At 40.5% G+C, this 22,073-nt stretch overlaps 1 protein-coding gene across 3 annotated transcripts in view; it reads right to left on the bottom strand.

The window, feature by feature from the left end:
* LOC117973150 (talin-1) overlaps window positions 1–22,073 on the bottom strand; it is a 101,892-nt gene that overhangs the window by 37,501 nt on the left and 42,318 nt on the right. For all 3 annotated transcript variants that reach the window (XM_058991366.1, XM_058991351.1, XM_058991355.1), the window contains 19 exons: window positions 21,835–21,997; window positions 19,977–20,074; window positions 19,557–19,686; window positions 18,679–18,831; window positions 18,448–18,590; window positions 16,930–17,057; window positions 16,539–16,599; window positions 15,967–16,071; window positions 15,523–15,678; window positions 15,147–15,248; window positions 14,689–14,765; window positions 13,239–13,419; window positions 12,872–12,985; window positions 12,353–12,461; window positions 11,386–11,594; window positions 10,455–10,553; window positions 1,892–2,059; window positions 821–1,115; window positions 79–245 (listed from right to left, as the gene is read on the bottom strand). In XM_058991366.1, coding sequence (XP_058847349.1) covers window positions 79–245; window positions 821–1,115; window positions 1,892–2,059; window positions 10,455–10,553; window positions 11,386–11,594; window positions 12,353–12,461; window positions 12,872–12,985; window positions 13,239–13,419; window positions 14,689–14,765; window positions 15,147–15,248; window positions 15,523–15,678; window positions 15,967–16,071; window positions 16,539–16,599; window positions 16,930–17,057; window positions 18,448–18,590; window positions 18,679–18,831; window positions 19,557–19,686; window positions 19,977–20,074; window positions 21,835–21,964 — 2,625 coding nt within the window. In that variant the 5' untranslated portion in view covers window positions 21,965–21,997. The remainder of the gene's footprint in view (window positions 1–78; window positions 246–820; window positions 1,116–1,891; window positions 2,060–10,454; window positions 10,554–11,385; window positions 11,595–12,352; window positions 12,462–12,871; window positions 12,986–13,238; window positions 13,420–14,688; window positions 14,766–15,146; window positions 15,249–15,522; window positions 15,679–15,966; window positions 16,072–16,538; window positions 16,600–16,929; window positions 17,058–18,447; window positions 18,591–18,678; window positions 18,832–19,556; window positions 19,687–19,976; window positions 20,075–21,834; window positions 21,998–22,073) is intronic.

Here is a 22,073-nt window from a genome sequence, read left to right as displayed (position 1 = left end):
TCCTTTCTATTTTATTGCATAAAATCTTTTAAACATGTTTAAGTTGGCAATCGCAGCGTAATCTTTCACCATCTCTACCTTGGCAGCTTCTACCATCTTAGCTGTGGCGTCGGCAAGCAGCTTGGCTGCAGAAAGCAGCTTGCGGGAGTTCTCCAGGTCAGACTCGCCTTCAGCATCGGCTTTTATGGCATTGACCAGGTCCGAGGTGGCCTGGGCCAGGATGCGAGCCTGCCGCACCATCTCACCTGAGCAGAGAAACGGCTGGGTAAGAAGCTGCCTTGACAACATGTAGCACGGTTAGCCAGTTTAGTTATATTCTGACACGGATAGGTACATAAATGATACTGTCTCAAAAAGCTAGACAGAACTACAAGAACTTACTATACATCTGATCTGTAGGCAAAATGAAGGCTTCACTTTGTTACACACTAGAGGCTTCCACATTCACAAGAATGAAAACTGGTGACTAGCATTTACTAAATAACAATAGGAAAAAAATTAAGTAGCCGGTATTTGGGGCACAGTGGTCCCAATTTTCATCCATTTAGAACACATTCCAGTCTAGAAAGAAAGTGTAATGCTTGGAGATCAGACCCCATCAAGCTGGTACTAATAGGAATATCGTGTCTGGTCTAGTGTAGGCTTTACTTACTATTCCTGTGAACTAATGAACATGAACACGTAAAATTGAAAACGTGAGCTACTCTCTAGCCTCTCTGGCATGTACTGTTAAATAGAATAAGAGTAGTCTCTACTGGGTTATTTAAACAGAGTCCCAGCCTCCCCACACCTTTGGAGCATTCTGAAGCAATACTGGTACCTGCATCCCCCATGGAGCTGAAGATGTTCTCGGTGACGTTGAGGATGGTGTCCGTGGCCTGGTCGTAGCGCCCGATGGGCTGCCCGCCGGTGGTGTACTGCTTGATGTGCTGCAGCAGGTCGTTGAGGGCCTGCGTCACCCCTGTAGCAGCCGAGCCCACCTGCTTCAGCAGCTGCTCATCATTGGTGGCGGCCTGGGATGCCTCCACGCAGCCCTCCACTGACTTGGCCACCAGCTTCCCCGCCTCGATCAGCTGCTCCTGGCATACTGGGGAGCTGATGGTGGGGGCAACCACCTGGGAGAAGGGCAAATAATCATGGATAACTTTGGTTACAGAATATTTTAAATCTCGGATTGAGCTGCGTGTGATTATTTTATTTTTTTGTGCACTGGAAAGCTATGCAAATTTAAAACAAATATTTAGTTAGCAGTTGAAACTAAATCATGTTCCCGAGGACTGGAGTTGAGAACTAGTATTCCAAGTCAAGCAACCTGTGAAGGGCACATAGACCAGGTTGACCGACAGCTAAATGGCCACATTAACAAATCACAATCCAGCTTCTTTACTATGCCTCTCCTGCTGAGCTTAAGTACTTAAATGTAGGCTAATCTATTTGAAGACTAGGAAATGTCTAAATATATAACCAGATAACATATTTTTTTTTTATCTAGCTTTACTATATACTTAAATTCAGTATTTTGGAATAAGAGGGAAGAATTTAAACGGCCTGCATTTATTTTCTAAAAGTCATAATTACTAGATACATTTCTATTCAAAATACACACAGGCATGTAATATTAAGTAAATGCATTAAAAATAAAACAGAGATAGATGATTAAGAAGAAGTCAACAAATACTTAATTAAAACAAGAATAAAGTATGTAAAGGAATTCATACTGACCAACAGAGCAATATGATGGATTTAAACACTCATTTACCAAAACAACTTACAGAAATGCCAAAGTAGCAGTGTTTTTGTAATTGCTGAAAAGGCATGTGCTGTGCAGCATTGTGCCTCATCCCAGAGTAAGCCAGTCCCTTGCTGAATAATGCACTGACAGTCTCCTTACCCGGGTGCAAGCTACAAGCTGGGAGGTGGAGAGGGCGCACTGGGTGGCGGCGGCGATCACGCGGTTCTGGAGCCCCGAGTCCTCAGTCTTCTGGGCTACATTCTTAGCTTTAAGCACGAGAGCGGCCGCAGCATTGGCTACTGCTTTGGCCAGATGCATCAGCATATCCTGGAAGAGAAGGGCAGGTTAATGCGAGGCTCTTGGCAGCCTGCCAGCCAGCTAGCTAGCAGGGGAGCATTAAACATTGATGGAGAGAAACCCTGATCCCCCTGCGTTAAGCTATTCTAAACTGAATCACCGGACAAGCCTCACTTCACATTTAACCGGGTTTTGGTTTGTTCCCGGGAACATATTGGCTTACCTACCTGTATGTCTCATAATGAGATTTAAAAAAAGCAAGTCTTACAGTGCAAGAATAGATCACCAGAAATGTCCCAAAATATTTTGAGTTTGTGAACAGAAGTCTGGTTAATAACTGTTTTCCATGCACACTATTTTCTTGAGTTCTTTGGTCATTCAAAAATTTTCATTTAAATTCAATCAATTTTAACAACAATTTTGTCCCTAAATTAAAGGTATTGGGCAATTTAAAAGTGGTTTCAGTAATAAAGTATACTGTGTACTGAATCTCTGCAATAGTCCTGGTGGTGTGCAGTTTTGTGGCAAGTTCTCTACTAGACCTCTACACAGATAAGCAGTGTTGAGAGTTAAATTAAATTACTGCACCAGGTGTGCCAGGTATTTACTTTGCAAAGTTGATCAGCGTATCAGCTTGCATTTGCAGATATCCTTTATGGTACTTGTGATCTCCTTTTTATTGTTGTCAAAGGTTGCGCTCATGGCTTGATTTGTTGGTTTTCAAAATATATATGAGAGACGCATTGCTACCTGGGGACCTTAAGCACCAATAACACATGACTGCTGTTCTGCTACCGCATGGTGTCCCTAAACTGCGTATGCGCATTGTCACAAAGACGGCCAGAGTGGGTGGCGTCAGACCAGAAAAGGAATACACAGACAGAGACGGTAGTGATGATGAGGCTGAACGCGTGATCGCGTTCAGCATTTAATAAACAGAACAGAAAATAAAAGGTTTGAACAATGGAATACAAAACAGGGGACACGGCACTTCACGCCAAAATAAACAGGTAGACAAAACGGACAGACACTAACAAACAGGGACGAACAAACACGGTGAGTGAAAACACTATTTACTTTATATTTACGTTCTTCCGTTCTTATTTTAACTCTCCTTCTCCACACTCGTTCTCCACTCACCGAACACCAACCACAAGTGACTAAAACGTGCATCTATATATACTGTTGTGCTGGGATTCAATTACTAATTAATTATTCACTTGAATCCCAGCACGTGAATTCATTACGTGCAACCCCGTGCCACACATTATACACATTTTATCTGCACGTGAAGTGATGTGCCATCCTCGTGCCTAAATATAATTATACACTTTAAACACACGTGAAACACAGACCCGTTTATATCCCGTGTACCAATCTATACACCAACATTTACACACGCAACATACAACACATAACACACAATTGCACACAGGGGCGGGGCACATTGCCACATATACCCCCCCTTGTGCGCAGCACACATGGCCTCAACGGCCACCTCCCCCCTTAAAAACCCAGCAGTCCAGGACAAAGTCTCGGGCTGGGAAGGGAGGCTTTAGTGGGCCCATGGCTGGACATGCTGTCAGCTCCCCTGCCGGTAGTGGCACGGCTGACAGCATGCTGGTCCCGTCCTGCAGCGAAAAAGCTGCGGGGGCAGGTGGTCCCCCGACCTCCCCCTTCTTCATAGCCGGCAGCTCCCTCCTGTGGGGCTCCGGCCACAAGAACTCCTGCAGCGAAACTGCTGCTGGGGAAAGTGGTCTCCAGACCTCATCCCCCTTCTTCGTGGCCGGCAGCTCCCCTTTCTGGGGCTCCGGCCACCGTACTCCCTGCGGAGGTACGGGCAGCAGAGGCAGCTCCAGCTCCTCTGCTCCAGGCGGTGGCGGAGGCAGAGGCAGCTCCAGCTCCTCTGCTCCTGGCGGTGGTGGAGGCAGAGGCAGCTCCAGCTCCTCTGCTCCTGGCGGTGGTGGAGGCAGAGGCAGCTCCAGCTCCTCTGCTCCTGGCGGTGGTGGAGGCAGAGGCAGCTCCAGCTCCTCTGCTCCTTGCGGTGGTGGTGGCGGAGGCAGAGGCAGCTCCTGCTCCTCTGCTCCTTGCGGTGGTGGTGGCGGAGGCAGAGGCAGAGGCAGCTCCAGCTCCTCTGCTCCTGGCGGTGGTGGAGGCAGAGGCAGCTCCAGCTCCTCTGCTCCTTGCGGTGGTGGTGGCGGAGGCAGAGGCAGCTCCTGCTCCTCTGCTCCTTGCGGTGGTGGTGGCGGAGGCAGAGGCAGCTCCTGCTCCTCTGCTCCTTGCGGTGGTGGTGGCGGAGGCAGAGGCAGCTCCTGCTCCTCTGCTCCTTGCGGTGGTGGTGGCGGAGGCAGAGGCAGCTCCTGCTCCTCTGCTCCTGGCGGTGCTGGCTCCCTCTGCTGTGGCGGCTGGGCATGTGCGCGCCGTGCTGCCTTCAGCAGCATAGCGAGAGGCTGCTGGGGGACACCAGCATCCTGCCCTTCTCCCCCCCAAAAATTTTCAGGGGGTTGAGCCTGTAACCCCTCCCCTTCCGGCTCTTGGGGCTGAACCAGCAGGCATTTTCCCTCTGCTGGTGGCTTGGGTCCCAGGGCTGTGGAATCCCCGACTTGCCTCCCTTTGGGCTGTGGACGCACCGACTCCTCCCTTTTGGGCTGTGGACGCACCGACTCCTCCCTTTTGGGCTGTGGACGCACCGACTCCTCCCTTTTGGGCTGTGGACGCACCGACTCCCCCCTCTTGGGCTGTGGACGCACCGACTCCCCCCTCTTGGGCTGTGGACGTTCGGGCTCCCCCCACTCAGGCGTAGGACGTTCGGGCTCCTCCCACTCAGGCGTAGGACGTTCGGGCTCCTCCCACTCAGGCGTAGGACGTTCGGGCTCCTCCCACTCAGGCGTAGGATGTTCGGGCTCCTCCCACTCAGGCGTAGGATGTTCGGGCTCCTTCCGCTTGGGCTGCGGACGCTCAGGCTCCTCCCATTTGGGCTGTGGACGCTCAGGCTCCTCCCATTTGGGCTGTGGACGCTCAGGCTCCTCCCATTTGGGCTGTGGACGCTCAGGCTCCTCCCATTTGGGCTGTGGAGGCAAAACCAGCAGGCATTCACCCTCTGCTGGTGGAGATGGGGACAGCAGGTACTCACCCTCTGCTGGTGGAGATGGGGACAGCAGGCATTCACCCTCTGCTGGTGGGCCTGCTACCTGGGCTGCTGTTCCTTTTATCGTTGCCTCCAGGTAGCTGAGGAGAAACTCCACACCTTCCTCCAAGGTGTTTGGGGTGTGTTCCTCCTGATAGGCCTCCCATCTCTCACTGTCCATCATCCACAGGGCCCGGACGATTATGGGCAGAGACTGGGCCTCCAGCCCAGCATTCTCTAGGAACCAGCCCCGCAGTTTGATGGCGTCTTCTGCCATTGACCTTTTTTTTTTTTTTTTTTCCAGACCCCTCCTGGTCTGACGCTTGGAGGCGCGGCTATCCCACGATGACACCACGTGTCACAAAGACGGCCAGAGTGGGTGGCGTCAGACCAGAAAAGGAATACACAGACAGAGACGGTAGTGATGATGAGGCTGAACGCGTGATCGCGTTCAGCATTTAATAAACAGAACAGAAAATAAAAGGTTTGAACAATGGAATACAAAACAGGGGACACGGCACTTCACGCCAAAATAAACAGGTAGACAAAACGGACAGACACTAACAAACAGGGACGAACAAACACGGTGAGTGAAAACACTATTTACTTTATATTTACGTTCTTCCGTTCTTATTTTAACTCTCCTTCTCCACACTCGTTCTCCACTCACCGAACACCAACCACAAGTGACTAAAACGTGCATCTATATATACTGTTGTGCTGGGATTCAATTACTAATTAATTATTCACTTGAATCCCAGCACGTGAATTCATTACGTGCAACCCCGTGCCACACATTATACACATTTTATCTGCACGTGAAGTGATGTGCCATCCTCGTGCCTAAATATAATTATACACTTTAAACACACGTGAAACACAGACCCGTTTATATCCCGTGTACCAATCTATACACCAACATTTACACACGCAACATACAACACATAACACACAATTGCACACAGGGGCGGGGCACATTGCCACAGCATCATTAATATTTTGTGCAACTGATAAGCTTTGCAGCCAAGCAAGAAGCAGAGCAGGGAAACCGGCCAGCGATAGCTAAGCCAGCTCTTCAATAAGAGCATGATTTTTCCATGTGAAACTATGTCATTGGCTCCAACCGGGATGCTGAAACTTCAATACTGGTTTGATATGATCACAGTAACGGAAACCAAATGGATAACACTCATACGCCTGAGAGTACAACACGTTTAGAGAAAATATTTCAGCTTCAGCACCACATATGAAACAATATTTAGCCAACACTAAACATGAAACATGTTGCAGCTTATGTGTGAAATAAAATGCTATTAAATTAGTGGAGAGATTAATCTTGAACAAAAAAAAAAAAAGCTACAAATTAAATTTCCGTTCTGGTTTTGCTGTGATACTGCTTGGTTAAAGATATAATTATCACAGTATGTAACGTAGGTTTGTTTGAAGGCAGCTGCTCAAAAAAGGCGAGAGCTAATAAAATGTTATGCCTTCTGGAAAAGCACTAATTAACGATTGTAATGTGTGTGGTTTGGAACCCAGGCTAGTAACAGCAGAGCCCAGTTAGTACAGTACTGTTAAAACAGCAGTGACACTACTCTTAAATTCAATTAAAGCTAATCCATGTGTTTTGTTATTGGTATTTAAGGTCATCAAGCATTTGTCAGAACAGAACAACATGGTTTTGAAGGTTTGTTTTGACTGCTGTCTCACTGTTTTAATTCTACAATACAATATGATGTCTCTGCTGAATACAGTTCTAGTTTTTTTGTTTTTATTCCAACTTGGCCATATAAATGAAAACTACAATCCTATATATATATATATATATATATATATATATATATATATATATATATATATATATATATATATATATTTTTTTTTTAAAACTATATGTGACACTGCACCTTTACACCTTTAAGTTTGTAATTTAAAATGTGTGGCTAGAATGATCCATTGGGCTATATTTAATTTCTCTCAGTGAATTTTTCTTGAACTTGAATGTTCTGGAAATATATTTGGGAACCTGGAGAACAAGCAGAATAGGATTTGTAAGCTGTGAAGCAACCCCAAAGAACATGACAACAAAATTGAAGCATGTGAACATCATTTCAAAGAAACACTGGGAAGATAGTTGAAGTAGCAGGGTAACTGGAAATTAAATTAAACCCACTGAAACGTCTTCTGAATGCTATAAAACACATTAAAACACAAGAAGCGAGAGGTTCTGAAACATGTCACTGTATAAAAATATAGTATATATATATATGTATAAAAATAGTGTGTGTGTATATATATATATATATATATATATATATATATATATATATATATATATATATATATATATATATATATATATATTAGATTCAGCACAAACCAACAAGCGAGGAACTCTCACTGTAAACACTTTTTAGCTGGTGCCTTTTACTCCTTCACATGTGAAATTTCCTTCAGGGTCTCATCAAAACAAAGGAAATTCCTGGGATATTTTACATGGCCTTGGGTTAAGAACTCAGCAGTTTCATCAATCTCATTCTACTAGCTGAACTACCCACTCAACTACTTCTTGTAGATTGCTTGAACTGGCAATGATTATATTCCACTTTCAAATCCTCATTTCTTTTCCACCCCCATCATCATATTTTTATTATTATAGTTAAAAAGAGACTGTATTCCTTTTGGTCTACATATAGGCCTAGGCTAGATTAATGTTGTATGGACTAGACATGCAGTAGTATTACTGCTGTCCCCCAGCCACAATTACTGAACTACAGATAAGCGTTTAATATTGATTACACTTTGCTATGCTTTTACCATGGCACACTTTTAGAAGGGAATGCTGGAATCCTGAATCCCTTGCAACATGCAGCATAACTTTTTGGAGGGCAGGGGTCATAAAAATATGTTGCCTATAAAAAAAACCAAAACACACCAATACAGTCCCTTTAAGTATCATTGTCCCACATTTTGACATATTGAACAATAAATAGAAGATCTGGTGTACTATATATGCTCAGGTACAGGTCAGGCATACAAAAAGCTACAACTGAACATGTTTTAAGGAATATGATGCTAAAGCTAATAAGCAAATGTATGAGTTCTATAGCAAAACTAACATTTTTGTTAGTAATATAAAAAATATTTCAATTTCTGAAGAAAAGATGACTAATACCAACTTAATTGAGTATATTTCTTTAACAATTTTGGAAAAAAAACTTTGGTGACCAAAATTGACCAGAGTAATTATACCTGAGTATATATAATAGATATACATTATTCTAAAAGGAACTGCTTTCAACATTCTCAAAAGTTGCTCAGGAAGTATTTTGTTGTCAGTCCCATTATACTTCAGCTAAAATGTAATATACATAAATGAACAGCTCTCTAGGGGATAACCTGTTCACCCTTCTGAAAAGTTGAAAGCAGTTAATTTTTAGTTTTAGTTAGTTCTTGATTAGACCAAATTTACGTAATCTCTTTAACAATTGATTGTCAGCCCCAGAATTTTTTTTTTAATTATTATTATTATTATTATTTTTTTTAAAATTAGTAATTTCTTTTATCATTGTGACGGCTATTTTACCATCCTTTGACTATAAGAGGAGACTTTCTGTGTTGTGTTTCCAAGTGATCCTTTACCTAGAAAAAACTGCACACAGCATTCACAAAAGAGACATGTTATCATTCTAATAATACATTGCTGCTTTAAAAAACAAGAACAACAAAAAGATCAGTGTAACTTTAGCTGTGTCTGAGTTTAATTGTACAGTGTCCAGATCTACCTCAGTACAGTGTATTCAAGCCAGCTGTGGGGATGGTACTGTATATCTGAATTAGTTCAGATTCAAACACACAGGTCAATTACAGCTCTGGAAGGCAAAACAATCAGGCTTTCTGTTCAGCCATTCCTTTATTGTTAGGCTCTGTGCACTGACTCAAGGGATGTACAGTATATTTTTCAAAAGTATTCTTCAAGACTGGCAATAGAATTGTGTATGTACAGTATAGGGAAATAATAAAAGTCAGTTGTCTACTTTGTACTGTTGTAGCAAAAAAAAAAAAAAAACACAACAACAACAACAACAGTCACTGCAAACTGACAAGTGGGTGAACCAATAATGTAAATGATAGGAAACAGAAAATCAATCTAGGATTATAGGATAGTTGTCATTAAGAACCCTTAAGCAGAATAGTGCATGCTTAGTGCTGCATTACCTGCTTTTGTCTTATTTTCACTTACAAACCCTCTGAAAAATGGCATATTTTTAAACATTTTCAACAGAAGCATTTCAGGTGGCCAACTTTTTTTTTTTTTTAATATTGTTATTCATTCCAGTTGAAATATTTGTAACTGTACTATGAACACACAGCTAGACCTGTTCAACCAATATCAATACATGTACACTGTGCACATAGATAGACCACTTTGAAGAAGTCGGTCGGTATTTGTACTGTATATGAAAATGAATAGAAAGACCCCTATATATCTCTCCACTATTACTCGCGAGTTAACCTTTCCTCCTTCAAATGAAGGAAATCCTATTAAGTTGTACAAAGATACATTGGCATTTGGGCAAAACTCAATTTAACCCTTTGGTTTCAAAATGCTGCAGCTTGTCTTACAGATTCCCAGAATGCTTTCTGACGCTTGTATCCTTGTCTAGGACTTGTAGTGCTTATCAAAGAGGAACTTCCAAAGGCGTGTCAGGATCTAAAAGCTCAGATAAAACTAATGCTTGCTGCTTGCCGATCCTGGTGAGGCTGGTTTCGGCAGTAACACAAGAAGCCTGATCTGGATTACATCTGAATGAGAAAGGCCCACAGATTTTATACAGGTTCCTCACATGCTTTTTAAAATTACACTGTATTGGCTACAGAGCCTCCCAGCGCTGGTGTTAAACATAGCTGGAGCATTTCCTCACAGCACTCATGGACTCAAACATGTTTCTCAAGTTCTCTCAAGGAGGTTGTTATTTTATCTCCAAGATCTGCAGCATCTGCTTTAACTCTAGCAGAGCCCAATCATTCACACTTCCATTCTTCCCCTAGAACTCCAGTCAATCACAGTTCGCATCTGGATTGACATCAGTTATTAAATCCTGGCTGACATTCTGTTTGGAGCACTGCTAGGCATAATTCTATTAACACTGCAGAAAAACTAGAGGGATTCCATATGAAAAATTTGCAAGACCAACCCTATCTGTTTTCGAAGAGCACTGTCTCACTCAGGACCCTGCGCCTTGAGATGAGTTTCCTGTTTTTTGTATGTTTAGTTGGTTAAAGTTTCTAACTTACCTGGAATCTTTGGTCTGCCTCACTCTCACCAATTTGCTGCAGTAGATCTCCACTTGCTTGGCCAACGTTACCTGCTGCCTGGAGCAGGACCTGACGAGGCTGACATAATTAAGATAAAAATTAATAAATCTATGGAATAAGTTATACATTATGAAAAAATGACACAGGAGGGCTAAGGCAGTCAACACAAACACAGTTTAGTAAAAGGTAGCTTTCTTGGAGGCTCAATATTTGGATACCCAAGAACCAGTCGATCCTAGTAAATTCTTTATTTTATTTAAATTTTTTTGCTTTAATAGTGGGCTGTTGAAAAGACGATGAGCAAAACTGTTAAACTGTCTTTGTATTATTCAAGCGATAACTACTGGATGTATACAATACAGGGAGATTCCTCTGAGATTCAGTATGTCCTCTAGATATAGCTATTGTGTGACATCTTATGCGCTTTACTTGCTCTTATCTGCCCCCTATTTTACTGCATTTAATCCTGTACTTTAGAGTATTGTAATCTGTCAAATGTTATTTAATCTGTAGTATTTTGTATTTAATTATATCCTGATGCAACTAACACTGACACTGTTATCTGCTCCATTATTGAATCGTATTGTGTCTTACTTGTACTTGCTAGAACCAAAGTCATTGTATTTGTCTTGCTCTTAATTGTATTATTACTTGTACTGTGATTCTTGAAATGTATTTGTTTAGGACTGTAAGTCGTCCATGGATAAGGGCGTCTGTTAAGAAATAAATAATAATAATTATGGATTTTACTTTAAAAAGGTCCTGGGTTGTAATATAGAATCTGGTATGTGTTGCTTCCACTCTGGGCACGATTCCACTTGTCATTAGCTATTATCTGTAAAGTTGCATTTGGTTCAGTATGGCTCTAGAGTAGCTATTTATAGCAGACTGTAGTTAAGTCCTGGGTTACCTCAGTACTGGCTGGCTGAGCTGTCTTGAGCATATCAGAGACGGCGCAGGCGAGGTTCTTTGCAGCGTGAAGGAGATTGTGCCCATTGCCACCCTCATCCTCCACTAGAGCCGCAAGCAGCTTCACCCCCTTGGACATCTCTGTCAAGTTGGAGGAGATGGTGGTCACAGCACAGCCCACCGCTGTGTAGTCTGTGTCAGCTGGACCCCCTGAATAAAGCAAAATAAATCAGAAATTAGAACAAAAGGTACAAAAATATACTGATGTATGAAATCAATAAAGGGTCCGTCAGAGTAGCTTAATTAACTGAAGCATCTATGTGCTTTGTACAATGTGAATGCAGTGTGCTTAATTTTCAAATCACTCTGAATTACTGTATACTCTTGCAAATCTGCACATGTTCTTATGTAATGGGAATGCATTTTTATACACAAGATGAACTCACTGGCTTATATGCATGACTGTTTTGCAAAATGTGAAGCTCTATTGCAAATCAAAGGATTTAGAGTGGTTCTAAAAGTTCTGAGCTGTGCTGGTATGGCGACATATTAAAAAAAAAAAAGGGCAGAATACTTGTTAGCCAATGAGATTGCTCCCTCTATTCTTGCCATTTTATAAAACCAAGTATAAAACCATGGGCCTATATGCACGATTATACGGTAGGCCTAGTCGACTCTGGTAATTTAGGTTGCTTTCCCAAAGGAAGGATAGAAATAAGTGCCTGGAATGCTTTTGTAGATCAACAAAGGTAAAGAGCTAAACCCACGAACAGGCTGCTGTGGTAAGAGCTGAATGTTAGTCCACTGCTGTTTGAAGAGTGCTCATATGTGGGTAATTGATCTCAGTTCCTGTGTGTTGTTTGGCTTGTTTTGTTAATAAACGTGTGCACTAGCACGTTAAACTGCAGCTTTCTTGCCTCCGCGTCTCATTACTGCCGCTATCCTGTTACATATGGTTTTAAAAGTACCTGCAGTGAGATTGACCACCGACGCGGTCCCTGCAGTAATGGCATCCACCTGAGAATGGATCTCGTGCTTGGATTCGTCCATTTTATTTTTACGCCATGCTTTGGAGGCCTGGGATTGACAAGGAACAAGAGTATAGTTACCATCCTATCACTTTTTGTTTTTAAAATTAGCTGGCCAATATTATTGTAGCAGATCTAATTTTAAATGTATATTCTTTTGTTTCACTTTTAATAAAATAAACTCAAAATAACAGCACTGTGTATGCCAAATGGAAAAGTAAAATGTGCAGTGTAACCACATTTTCACACCTCTAAAGTACTAAAGCTATCAAAGAGTTTCACTGCAAATCTGAACGTACTGCAAAAAAGTCACAAGTACAATATGTGAAGAAAGAAAAAATACTTGTTTTTTAGAGGACGCCACCACTTCCAAAATAAAGTGAAAACTATATAAAACTGCTTTGAAATAAATACATACATTTTAAAAATGAAGATTTTGTTCTAAAGTTTAGTACTTACAGCATCCTGCCCAAGAGGTGGCAATGTGTCAAACTCATCCAGCGTGGCCTGTGCTGCTTGCACAGCATGCATGCTGGAGTTAATGGTACCCATCAGAGCCTGTTGAGCCGAGGTCTGTAACACAAACATTCAGAAGACTGATAATCCGGCCTAATAAAAAGGTTAAGTTTTGAAAAACAATACCGGTAGTACATTTTCTGTTTTTAGAAGAAAAAAAAAACACACACAGCTCAAAAGGCGTCTGCACGGCCATAGCCATACCGACCAAAAGCTTGCTGTCGATATGATCAAGAACATATTATATTTGTGCAAAAATTAGCTTGAAGAATAGATGGTGCTTGGGAGTGTACAAATAAAGGCTGCTTACCAGAGGAGGCATGTGCCCCCTGTGCATCTGTCCACTGGTGATGTGCTGCTTGGCCTGTGGCATGGTGCCCACCTGGAAGCTCTCTGGGCCGCCAGCTCCAGAGCGCATGATGGCTGGCAAGGCCACAGAGCCGTGCTCCACTTTACCAACCCGGTTAAACTGCTGCTGGAGAACGGTGGACCTGAGAGGAAGTAGGGAGGGGCATGCTAGTTGAAAATCACAAGAAACTACGCCACATTTTACTTAACCTTTGTTGGATTCATTTTTTTTTTTTTACAATAAAAAATTGTGCAGATTCCTATTTTTGTGTATAAAATAAAACCAACCAATAGAAGATCTGCATTATCTCCGCGTCAGTCCAATCATAAGTGAGCGGAGGCGGGACAAACAGTTGAAGGTATTCTCTGCCTTAGCTGACAGCCTTGAGTAAGTTTAACCAATGGGAGAGTCAAAGATCTGCCCTGGTTTTGCAGCTGTCCAATCATGAGTGAGCAGAGGTGGGACATAAATATGCGAGACCCTAAGCGGTGTAACAATTGCTGAATTTTGTGCGATATTGCTTATTATAGAGCATCATTGAGAATTATATTGAGAACAAAGTCATATTTGGATTTACTTTTGTACAAATAAATGTCAGACAACGAGATACATACCACAAATACCCAAACCGACATAGAGGCAATTATGTGGAATTACTTTCTACAACAGCATGTTAAGCAATCACATGTCTCGGGTGCCTCTAGCAAGATTCAGAACGATTTAATCTCTTCAGGTTTTGCTAGATGCAATAAAAACGAAAAAGTACAGGAAGCCATGTACGTAGCTGTCATGGTAAACGCAGCTCAGCTGTCTTGTGTTTTCACATATGTCACTGACAGTGGCCCGAATGAACGGTTGTTCTGTGAAAATGTGTTACATTTACTAAAAAAAATAAAATAAATAATAATAATAATAATAATAATAATAATAATAATAATAATAATAATAATAATAATAATAATAATGCTTTTAAAAAAGACAATTCTACCGCTATAAAAGATTGTTACCTTTCTTAAATGTGGACGGGTTAATCTACCGATTAATCAATTTATGCTCATAGATTAACCGATCAAACATTTTAAGCCCTAATATATATATATATATATATATATATATATATATATATATATATATATATATATATATATATATATATATATATATATTCATTCATTTTCAGTTTTACACACACACAATATTTGTAATCATTAGAAACTTTAATACAGAAGATTAAAAATGTGTTTAAAAAAAAAAAAAAAAAAAATCACTGTCTGTCTTTTCATCAACACAGCAGTAGCCAGGTTAGACATGCTTGTACAAGAACTCTCTCAGAAAAGGCAAGGATATCTTATTGCAACATCATAACCCAATATAAATAAATACCCCCTTATGTTATTAAGCATCAACTTACTTCTTTGGCGACACAGAATCCTCTAACATGGTAGATTCTTCATCTCCCTCCAAGCCAAAGTGGTCCTTACTTTTTTTCTGTTACGATAATGCAAAAAAATTATATATAGATTTTTAGTGTGATGGTGGAATCAATGGGTTTTGGATTCCTTCTTACATTTTTTAGGAACTTACTATAAGACCAGTCGCTGAAATCAGTCAATTATAAAAAATAAAAAAAATAATAAAAAAAAACACTTTCAGGAATTGATAATAAAACTGAAACCTTCTAAATATATCTCTTGGTTAGAAAACCAAATCTCCAATCTCCACGGAGACCAAAATTGACATCACTGCCCTTTATCTGTACCAGCAGCAGTAAAACACCTACAGAAAAATCTGTTATCAAATCAGCATCAGAGTAAGAATTAACTATAAAACAGGCTTTACTTTACTACCCAAGGCTGTTAAACAATGTACCTTTTTAAGAATGATGTCGATGTAGCCAGCAATCAGCTGTGCAATCTGTTCCCCTTCGGTTGTCTGAACAGAGTAGTAGCCATCTTGATAGTCACCGAAATCCTGATCATAGAAATGTAGTTATTGATCATCATCTAGGAAACTGCCAGCCCTGGAAGTAGACTAGAGCAATATGAAAACCCCCAAGCACTGTACAGCAAGATAAAGCATGTCTTAACATTAACACAGATCCTGAAAACCCAAGAGACATGTTGGTTATTAAAATGAACGCAAACAGATCTTAACTATGAAGTTACAAACTGTTTGACAAAGAAGTGAGCTGCAAATGAAATCCTTGTGTAAGTTATTAGTGTAACATGAAAAGCGCCTCCCATACCAAGGTGAAGCTCTTGGGAGACGCAGCCCAGCGCTTGATATTGGTGAGGTTCCACTCCTGGATCACCTCCTTGGTTTTCTCATCGACTCTCATCACGCACTCCTTCGTGATCCCCAGCAAGCGGGGTACCAGTTTGTTCTTGCCTTTCATTTTCTCCTGCAAAAAAAAAAAAAAAAAATCTTTCATCACTATCAACACAAAACAGACAACCCATGCTGTTCACAACAGCATCTTCTGTGACACAATTCTTTCATTTTTTGCATTGTAATTCTATTCAGAATTGAAATATCCCACCCGTATTATTCTTGTTTGACAAACATATATCCTCTTATTTTTATCCACACGTCAAATGGGGACTCGATCACAAAAAAAATGCAACATTTGTCTAGTTTTTTTTAAATAGTATTCTATATATAGTATTCTCTATTTTGTAAAACATATTACCTTTACTAAAAAGAATGACACTCCGTAGGTTTTAAGAGACCTGGCCAATTTGACGTAGCTCACTTTTGCTTCAATTTCTGTCATGCTCTGGCTGTTGTTGTGAGCCTGCCATGAAAGAAAACGGTATATAACAGTGTAATCTCAGAAAAAAAAAAAGTCCTTCCTGGTAACTGAAAAATTATAGTTATTAGTTTGAACCGGCCTGTACTCACAAGTTATGTATAAAATGAAAATTAAAAATTAAAACTAACACAAGAGAGAGGGGTCCATAGAAAACACAAGAATTTGGTGAAAAGCACCAACAAACTGGTGATTACCAAAAAAACATTTATGTGATAGAGGCACAAGACATTTAAACAAAAATCGGTATTGACTACTGGGTGTACATGCTTAATGAGCTATCAAACCTTTATGTAGAGAATGGGCATAAAGGACTTGTCTTATGACCAAATACGGCTGAACAAAATGGGTCCGGAGCGAAGATCTGAACGTGATTAACAGAGTACAGGCCAGACGGGTCTAAGCTGTGCTTCATGATGTCATGCTCAGAACAAGCTGTTCTAGAAACTCACCTGAAAGATTTTCTTTTCTCCCTTGTTTTTGATGTATTCTTTTGGCAGGAACTCCTTTAAACTGAAACAAAAATATATAACATTTAAATTTAGTGCAAATTCCTTCACAGCATGTGTGTAGATGTGTTACAGCATGTGGTTTTGGCATGATAAGGCCAATATAACGCCTGCTGCCTTTAGATGTCGCTGATATTATATAAGGGACCCATTCACAGCTGCGTCAACGAGGGTCATATACAAAAGACAGTCTAAGTCAGGATCTGACCCATGACCTTCTGCACAGCAACCCAGTCTGTTACTACTGCCTGAGCTACTTATTAAGGAATGCTTAAACAAAAGGTGTGGTTTCCTGTTAGACACATGTATAAAAGATAAAGCCAGTGGTACTCACTCCAAGAATCCAGGCTTGTGCTTCTGCTCGTTGTGATCTCCAAACTGAATCTGGCACTGAAACCCTGCAAATTCACAGGCCTTGTCGAAGGAGACAGGATGGGAACCGTTCAAGATGTCATCTCGAGCCTTCACATGAAAAAATAAAGAACTATTTATTTCAAAACACATTTCGGGTGATAATTTTAAATTGATCATTAAATAGAAAAAATGCAGCCTTACTGTAATTTGTTGGCGAATAAAGAGTAAAAGTAAATAAATAACTTTATATGTAATTAAAAGACGATATATACTCAAAGTTCCTTTTGGTGTAGCATCACACGTACTGTAGAACAAATGCACTGTAAAATGGTTGTTTTGACAGAAAGATATTAGTTAGGTATTGTAGAGATAAAACATAGTACTCTTTTCAAATCACCCATTCTTGTCGCAGCATCAACCACAAATGCCAATTTGTATCAAACAACATAATTTCATATTACAATGCTTTTTACCCTCAATTTTCTAGTGAAATGGATTGGGTTATATAGTTATGGCTCCTTTAAAATCTGTATGCTGTGTTTAATTTATGAAATGCTTGTATCTTGCATTTCCTCTAGGGATTGGCAAACTGGGTTCAGAGATAATACTGAAAGTCCCTGGCTGCTTTTTTAAAAAAATTGCACAACTACCGTGATGACCAGCTGACTGTAGAAGTCAAAAATAGTTTAGAAAGCAGCAGTGACTGGCCACTCCTTTACTCTGTTCTTGTGATACTTTGTTCTCACACCAAGGGAGACTGTGGATTGTTGCACATGCTTAATGCAGAGATCCAGCTAAGTCAAGTACTTGAGGAAAAGATGATCTGTTTCAGCAAGCATAAAACCAGACTCCAGGAGCTTTGCTAAAGCTGCAGTTTAGGTTTTGCAAAGCGTGAAAATAATCAAAATACCAACAATTATCTTGAAGTTTCAAGTGTGGGATTGTAAGACAGAAGCCACAACATTGATTGCGTTCAGGGAGAAAGACTGAAAGATATATTTGCTGGGAATATATCCTAATCAGATAACTTAATCTGAATTAGAACCAGGACTTGTACTGCCTTAAAAGTAGTGCAGACTTCCCTTTCAGTAACATTACTTTTGAAAAGTTACAATGACAAAGGATACAACTAAAACGGTTCAAAATTTTTTTTTTTTAAAAACCTTCTTTAATCTCTAGCTTACTCTAAACGTCAAGAAATAATTTCCTGTAATTTCTTAAGAGTTCAGTCATCGATAAGCAGTTAAGGAGGGGATAACAAATAAGTGAAAAACATTTCTGACGCAGGAAGGACATTATTTGTCTTGGCTTAATGAACTGCATTCAGCTGTGTTTATAATACCATCAAAGAGCTCATTTAAGTGTTTGTTCTGGCAAAGACAATAACATTTTGGGTAGTACTAATTAAGGCAATGCAACTACCGCAGTTTAATGCATATTATTTAAGATGGGCTCCGCTGGGTTCCCTCACAAATTCTCAAAGTGCCCCCCTCCCTACCTGCACGTATAGCAGATTGAGCTGCACTGGGTCTCTGGAATCCACATTCTGATCGGAGTAGAAGAACTTCCTCCTCAGAAGCAGCGTTTCTGTTTCTTCCACGCCCTGTTCTCTGAGCGTGCGCCCGTGGTCCAGCCAGTTCACTGCAAATGACAGGTTCTTCAGTGTCACCCGAACACAACGCATTTAAAAACGAGAAGACAGAAAAGAAAGCTCAGGGTGAAAACTCACTGTCATCGTCGGTGTGGAGCTTCTGCTTCAGCTTCTCCATCTTCTTGTCGTCTCGCATGAGTGTTTTGTCCTTTTTCAGGGTCCCGTAGTTCTCCTCTTTCTTTTCCTCTACAATGTCGTGCACCAGCGAGTACTCATCATAGTTTGTGATGCCTGTGTTAATGCAGAACAAGAGGTGCTCAACAGGCAATGCAATTTGCAAGACAATTAGATGAAATGGATTAGTACACCTGCTTTTCATACGCACTCCAGTGTACCATCCCACACTCCATTTACTGACACTTACCTAATGTAATCGCTAGAAACAATCACGAGAGTGGGTGGAATTTCATATTTAAAAAGGGACCCCTTTCGACAGCAAGTAACTACACAGGAAAATAAACCCTCAACACAATAACTTGTAGTTTATTATATTGGTCTTGTACTGTACACTGCTACCCAATACGAAGTTACCACATCTTCCATGTTAAGTAGTATCTTTCTTCGACTGAAACGGTAATAACAAGGATTAGAATTTTTGGTTTCAATATATTCAAATATTTTAATACAAAAAAGGACAACGTGAGTGTATCTTAGGTTGTGCTTGACTCTGCCGAGTTCCTATATTTAACTAAACACCATATTTCTTGGTATCCAGTTAGGCCGATATTTACAGGGGCTTTGTAATACTTGTGCATATACATCTGCAGCTATTTCATGTGTTGCACAGAAGCTTTTTTTTTTTGTTAAAATACCACAGTAGATGCCTAACAGAGGTCATATTTGCACCACTTAGTCTGAACTGTTTTTTTGGGGGGAAATGATGCAACTGTTACACTTGAGTAAAAGCTTAGGAAATGTGCCCCTATGTCTCTGATGAATCAAAAGAGAATCCTCACCTATCCTGGCGCAGATCGTCATTAGCATATCTCCAACAATTTTGGAATCATCCACCATAACTGTTTTAACAGTCCCATCCAGCATCCTGATCTTCAGGGGTCTGTGCTTCTTCTTGTAATCCAAGGTGTCCTGAAAACAGCAACAGTATTCAATGCAAGGCTTCCGAGTGTGCCAACCACACCCTAGCCCACCATACCTGAGATCCAACAGCATCCCATTATAAACTTAAAACTTGCAATGTGATGCAACATCAGCAATATTAAAATATACTTCATTAATATACTGGTGACAAATAATAAATACTACTGGCATGGGAAATACCCCCCAAGCCTCAGCTGTCATGAAAACTTGTAGGCAGATAGACCATGCCGCTGCTACACGGCTCAATTTCTGTTGCAACAGGTTTACTGCCGACTCACCCCATTCCTCAGCATGTAATAATCAAGCGCTTTCCCAGCCTCAAGCCAGATCCCCTTCTTAGGGTCTTCATCCGACAGGAACAATCCGTAATCATTAGCTGAAAGCAGAACATGACAAAACTATTACATTTCTCTGCAGTTAATAAAACAAACAGTATCGTCAGACAGACTTTTGGGCATAATTATTTCAGAAGTATACATTTTATTTTATCGAAGTCTGTGTACAATACCTTAAATAGTTGTGTGCGAATGTCTGCATAAAGAAAACAATGAGCGTCTGGCTTAATCACCTGCCACTCTGTACATACAATATTAGAGCTAATGGTAACATGAAAACAACCTTCATCCTCCATACTGTATCTACTGTACATAAAAGGATGGGTCCTTCCGATGTCCCTAGGTTTGTATGCTCTCGATAAATTGAATGGTGTAACCACAGTTTTATCTTAAAATTGGATCAGGCATCCTCTGGATACAAGTAAAAATCCTGTGTACTTCTTGTATATCACATTCAGGAAATGGAATTCAAGTAAAACATGTCAACATTAGACGAAAAACACTGAAAACACAAAAAAACTATTACAACTCAACTGTCATATTAAGTCACTACTAAAATGTAATGGATGAGGTACTTCATAACACATACGGTGCCTCAATAGGAAAAAACCTGCAACAAGGAGGGAGGTGAAACTGACAATACACCTAATATACATATTTGAAATTCCAACAATACTATATGATACTGCTTGGAGGAAAACGACTGGGGGAAAATGCTGTTAATGCTAAACTGTCCAATCGCAGCTGGAGTTACAAGATTAAATTGTAACGCATGTCTGCTGTGAGGCATTTGTTACTCCTTAGCTTTCTGCTTTTAAAAAACAGATGGCCAGACTGCTGGTAACCAAGGAAAACTGATTACATATTACAGAATTGCACCTTAGCCAAGGGTGGGCCCATCCACTAAGGCCCAAAGATCCAATCTACAGGGATGGGAAGGGTGAAATGACAGGGTTTTCTTTCGCTCCAGCATGGATCAGCTGCATGTTAACATGATGGTCTCAGTATTTTACTAATTTCTCTTTTTTTTTTTTTTTTTTTTTTTTTTTAAATACCCAATGCTTACACATTTAAACTGCCTTACTTCCTACAGTATAAATGAGGCCTGTCTGTCTGTACTTTAAGTGCTTAGATTATTTAGTACAGCCAAAAAACTACCAAACACATGGTTAAAGATTTGGTGTTACATGTAAACAACTGAATTTAAAAAAAAAAAATTATCTAATAATAAAGTCATAAAGGTTAGATATCATATAAAGCAAGACTTTCATCAACTATCAAATGCAGAATTTTATATGTTGTAAACAGCCGAGTATACTAAATAAACAGTAAGAGCATGGTGTATAAAAATGACAGACTTCAAGGTTATTGTTACCACATGTGCAAAGATACTGCACTGACCTTGGAACAATGGAAACTAATTATTATGCTGTGTTGCTTGTTTAGTTTTTTTTGTTTTTATTTGAGGAACTGAATCATTCCATTACTGTAGCACCCCTGGCTAGAACGGTGCACACACAATTCAATTCCAGCATTATAAAACAAAACACACATTCCTATATTGATCGTGTCCTTTCTGGGTGTCAGCTGGGTTCTTTGCGGTTTTGCTTTGCCACGTGTCTTACAATGTACTTTTGATTATAGTTTTGTAAAATGAACGGCTGTCTTATCTCCTTTCAAAAATAACATACGGTCCTACAACCCTTGACTGTGTTCAGACAGCATTCCTTTTTACCCGAGTTATGGAGTTCACTTACAAAGCTGTAGGAATGGTTGACGACTTTGAGAAACGGCTACTTACGCTGGCCAGTTTGCGCCTCGGGGACCCTCTCCCGGATGATGCGGCAGGCGTCGTACACCATGGTGGAAGGTTCAAACTGCATGGTCTTCACGACGTTTCCCACGCCAATCTTCAGCGACAGGGCAACCATGGCGACTGTCTTCTCTCTGCTCCGCTACTTCACCTGACAACACATTAAAGATACCACTGTTATTAAATAAACCAATAGTTAGTTATAAGTTATTACAAGTTATAGATAG

This window comes from Acipenser ruthenus, chromosome 2 (genome assembly GCF_902713425.1).
Source record: "Acipenser ruthenus chromosome 2, fAciRut3.2 maternal haplotype, whole genome shotgun sequence".
NCBI classification, from domain to species: Eukaryota; Metazoa; Chordata; class Actinopteri; order Acipenseriformes; family Acipenseridae; genus Acipenser; species Acipenser ruthenus.
Note: the sequence above shows the minus strand (reverse complement) of the source record. Positions and strands in the feature narration are given on the sequence as shown.